The 4,734-nt window shown below is 41.1% G+C and overlaps 1 protein-coding gene across 1 annotated transcript; it reads left to right on the top strand.

Moving 5' to 3' along the window:
• Window positions 1–499: 499 nt before the first annotated feature.
• On the top strand, window positions 500–1,092 carry LOC143263633 (uncharacterized; the record flags this gene model as incomplete). The annotated part of the gene is made up of 3 exons (XM_076528457.1): window positions 500–720; window positions 802–879; window positions 972–1,092. Coding segments are annotated over exons 1-3 (406 nt in total), but the record flags the coding sequence as incomplete, so codon positions are not given.
• Window positions 1,093–4,734: the final 3,642 nt, after the last annotated feature.

The raw sequence follows: 4,734 nt of genomic DNA, 5'->3' as shown, positions 1-4,734 counted from the left end.
CTTGTTCACCATAATCTATTTTTGAAATATGTACTTTACTTGCGTACAGAAAGGCCGGGCATTCTTTGGAACGTGAAGAATGGTTATGTTGCTTACCAAATCTCTTGCAGTTTGCACAGGCTGGGTCCTGAGATTTAAAATTACACTCCTTGTATGTATGGCCCTCCTTTGCACAGTGACCACATGTGTCCGTTTGGGCTCTGCAGTACTTTGAAACATGCCCAAAGCTCTGACATTTATAACATCTGCTGACCATAGTAAAGTCCTGTACAAAGCAAGAGTGCCATTCCATAAAGACACGCCCTTCTTTTTTGAAAATATCTCGGATTTCTGGGGAGACTTCAACCACCCAATTAATTGTATCTCTATTTTTATTTCCTGTTTTGAAAAGAAGTTTCAAATCATCTTTGGCCTTAGGGTTTTTTAAATTGCTTAAATTTTGCTGAGTTATCGCCGCTATTATATCTTCTTCTACAATGTCTCTGGGTACTCCGTATATAATCATTGCAGGAAATGCAGCTAGAAGAAGAAAACGCATCCGCCGGATCAGCAGCGGCGAACACCGCCGCAGCATCAACGGCGACCTCAGCAGCGGCGAACACCGCCGCAGCATCAACGGCGACCTCAGCAGCGACGGACACCTCCGCCGCGAACGAGTCGCTGGACTCAATACTAGCGCGGCAGCGAGAAATCGCTGCCGCGTACGAGTCCGGGAGGGCTGTAAGTATATGCAATATAAGTGTGCACAACAGAATGTATATTTATAATATATATATTTCTAATTCTGCTGTTATGTTACAGTCCCAGTGGAGGAACATATTGGGCCAATTGACCAGAGGGGTAGCCAGGCCTAACCTGGCAAACCTGGTGGCGGCCAATGTAAGTAAATGAAAAATACTTTTATATATAATATAATATAGTAATATGTATAGTAACAAATTATAATAATAATATATACTTATACGTTGCAGAGAGAGCTCAAAAAACTGTTCAAAACAACTATTTATGGCCCTCAAAAAAGGGGCAAAGAACGGAAAGGAAAAGGAGGAAGAGGAGGAAGAGGAGGACGAGGAGGGGGAGGAGGGGGGAGTTGTAAATACGTTTTGAATTTTTATTAATTAATAAAAGGATCGTTTTTATTATTTCTGTTGTTCATTTTATTTACGAATTGCTCCATCACCATCAGTTTTTTAAATAAACGAACTACATTTAAATTATTTGTTTACTTCGCATTATCTACATATCACATCCTATCCCACTAGCACTGTCCGACAAAATCAAACTTTTTTTCTGATTTCCTATAATTATTCATCCTTACGTTTTTATTATTCTTAGTTTATTATAGTATAATGAATCATTCTATAAAAATTATAAATACATGTCTTATTAAATTATTATTATTATAAAAAAATCTATTATTATTTTAATATATATTATTATATATTAAAATTCCTACATCACCTACCCGATTACTCGACGAGCGTTCTGGCTGCAACTGCCGCGCCGCTCACGACTGCCCCGCACGCCACCTTCCCCTGGTCAAGTAACCTAGCGCGCGGCAGAATATCTTCGTGACAACTGTTCGTTTCAAGCAAGATGGACGTGCCTATATTCGAGTAAGCAGTTCGAGAGTTGGATATATCGATCCAGAAAGTCTAAGCTGGGAGGCTTCGGATGTAGAAAGGACCATTTTTTTATTATTGTTCAGATATTTACAGTATTCGACGAGCGTTCTTGCTGCAACTGCCGCGCCGCTCACGACTGCCCCGCACGCCAATAACCTACTTCCCCCACGGACGAGAGCAAGTTGCTCAAGTATTGATACTTTGGTTGACGCAGCGATTTCGAATACACGGACACGTTTGCGAATCGCAGCCAATTCGGACTCTCCAACAGACTAATCATAACGTTCGTTTTACCACATCCTCACGGGCCGCTTATCACGCACCGTATACTACTCGGTAGCAATGATCCGTGTTTCCGAATTATCACATCGTGATCGTCGAACGTGCGGCAGGTCGGAACCCGGACATTCAAGGACTGTCGTACGAAACTGTAGATATCAGTCTCCCCGCATTCCAATGATAGAGCGCATCTCCATGTAAACTGACGTACGTACATTTTTTCTTTTTTCATAATCAACAGAAAAATAAAACAAACCTTGACATAACAGCTCCATATACCATTTACAGACTGGTAAAAACAGCTCTGTATACCGTTACACACTGGTAACAACAGCTCTGTATACCGTTACAGACTGGTAAAAACAGCTCTGATAAGATTAGGTATGGGTTTGAAGAAGAAGAAGAAGAAGGTGGAAGACCGACGAACGGTCAAAGGAAAAAGAAAGAAGGTAGAAACAGTATCGAATGAATTCTACCTATCATCAAACGAGGCGGTTTTCTACCGCTGTTATTACCCGCTTTGGGAGCTTCGGAAGCGTTGACAGATGGCGCTGCGCTGGGGTGATCAAAACAATAAACGATGCGAATGCTGCGAAGAAACAATTGGAGGAAGCGCGACGACACAATCGCGCTATGGAGGCTCGCGGAGTGTATCTCGCGCCGTACAAACGTGGAAAAGGAATGAAGAAGAAAAAAAACGTCAAAAGAAAGGAAAAAGATAACTCGACGACGGACGTTGAATTGAAAATCGCCTGTAAAAGATTATCGCATTTTCGCGGAGTTTTCATGCGCGATGAATTGCCGAAACAAATATGGGTAAACGAACGAGGAATAGTGAATCTGGATAGCGGTCATGGTTCAGGAACGCACTGGGTGGCGTATATAAAGCATGATTCGCGTGTCAGTTACTTCGATAGTTTTGGAGATCTTCGACCACCGATCGAATTGATTCATTATTTCCGTCCATCACGTACAATCACAAGATTTATCAAAGATACAACGAAAGCGTGTGCGGACAATTGTGTGTGAAATTTCTGCGAGGAACTCTAATATAGTCCGTCGCAAGAATGTCAGACACGTTCACGTTATCGGGAAGAAGTAGCGTGTTATCGTCCAAGTACTTCCCGCCTATAGATCTCAACAATGCCGATTACGAACTGGGCCTGCTCGATTTGCAAACTTATTACACGATACCAAACATCAGTTCAAATATCGGTATTGGGATTAAGGCTTGGATTATTTCTCAAATAAATATGATATTAATTCTTTTTCTTAAAAAGCTTTATTTTTACTTTTATTTGAGAGAAGGTATATGTACGAATTGACTGAGCGACCAAAACTTTGTATACGCGGTATTGAGATCACTAACGGTCAGAGCACGATGTGTTCTTACAACACCGGCGATGGTATATGGCGATATCTTTGATGTACAGTTTACATCACCGTCGGTGCGCGCTGACGGAACCGGCGGAAACGTAATCTGATATTTTCGAATCTCAGTCCTAAGTAAACTATAGATTAATTTTTGTCCGAGGCTAAAGTTTTTTTTCAATACGCCCCCTCAAAAATTAAACAAAAGAAAAATACAAGTTTAACATGCAACCAATAAAAATATGTATATTTATCAACTAAATATGTTCTCTCTTTTGGGAAATACAATATGGTCTTTGGCGGCGGTTCGTGTGTCGTGGAAATGGTAAGGAGTGGGGAGACGTTCCGTCCGGGGCCCGCTAGAGGACTCATCGGTAAGGCTATCCTAGCGGGCCCTTGCCTTAGACGTAAGGGTAGGACGAAGTCTCGGTGTATATATAGGGATCGGAACGGATCGGCTACTAGCGGGAAGAGGAGCCCTCTGCTGGCGGGTCTGGAGGTAGCCGCCACAGGTCCAACATTTGTTGCTAAGGGTCAGGGGAAACCCAGAAAAACCTGACCAGACCATTTACTTCTTATAATAATTGAAAAATGAGAAAAAAATTCTATTATTGTACGCCTATTCCAATTTTCATTTGGATGAACTTCTGTCCTGGAAGGCTTGGTTAGCATATCTGCCAATTGATGACCTGTTGGAATATATTTTAATATTACCACTTTATTCTCTACCTGCTCTCTGGTAAAGTGATATTTAATATCGATATGTTTTGATCTTTTGTAACTAGAGTTGGGTTGTTTGCAATACTAATACCACCATTATTGTCTTCATAGATTACAATGGATTCTGATATATTTACTTTGATACTGTTGCTAAAGATTTTAACCATAATGCTTCTTTAACTGCTTCAAATAAAGCCATGTATTCAGCCTCAGTCGAAGAGGCCGCGACTGATGATTGCTTTTTCGTATTCCAACTAATTGTATATTTTTCGAGCAATTTAAATATATAACCTGTTGTGCTTTTTCTATCGTACATATCGTTTCCATCCCAATCTGAATCAGCATACCCTGCTGTCTATCAAGATGTTATCATGTGTACCTCTTGTGTACGTTAGTTTGATATCTGTCGTGCCTTTCAAATATCTTAAAACTCTTTTAAGACAAATCCATAATTCCTTATTTCTTTTATTTGTGTATCTGCTCAAAATGCTCACAGCTACACATAGATCAGGTCACGTACAGATCATAATATTGTTACGTGCCGAGGGCCAGGCAGTTTGGGTGGCCGGAGGTTGCATGCAATTGGAATCTTTTTGGATGAGGTGCGTAGACCAGCCGATGTTTATTTCGACACGGGTGGCTACCTTTTAGGTTAGGATGAGGTGCGTAGACCAGCCAATGTTTATTTCGACACGGGTGGCTATCTTCAAAGGGGTTTGGATAAGGTGGTTGGAGGAAT

Source organism: Megalopta genalis, unplaced genomic scaffold (genome assembly GCF_051020955.1).
Source record: "Megalopta genalis isolate 19385.01 unplaced genomic scaffold, iyMegGena1_principal scaffold0928, whole genome shotgun sequence".
Taxonomy (NCBI): Eukaryota; Metazoa; Arthropoda; class Insecta; order Hymenoptera; family Halictidae; genus Megalopta; species Megalopta genalis.
The sequence above is the reverse complement of the archived record's forward strand: the minus strand, read 5'-3'. Positions and strand labels throughout refer to the sequence as shown.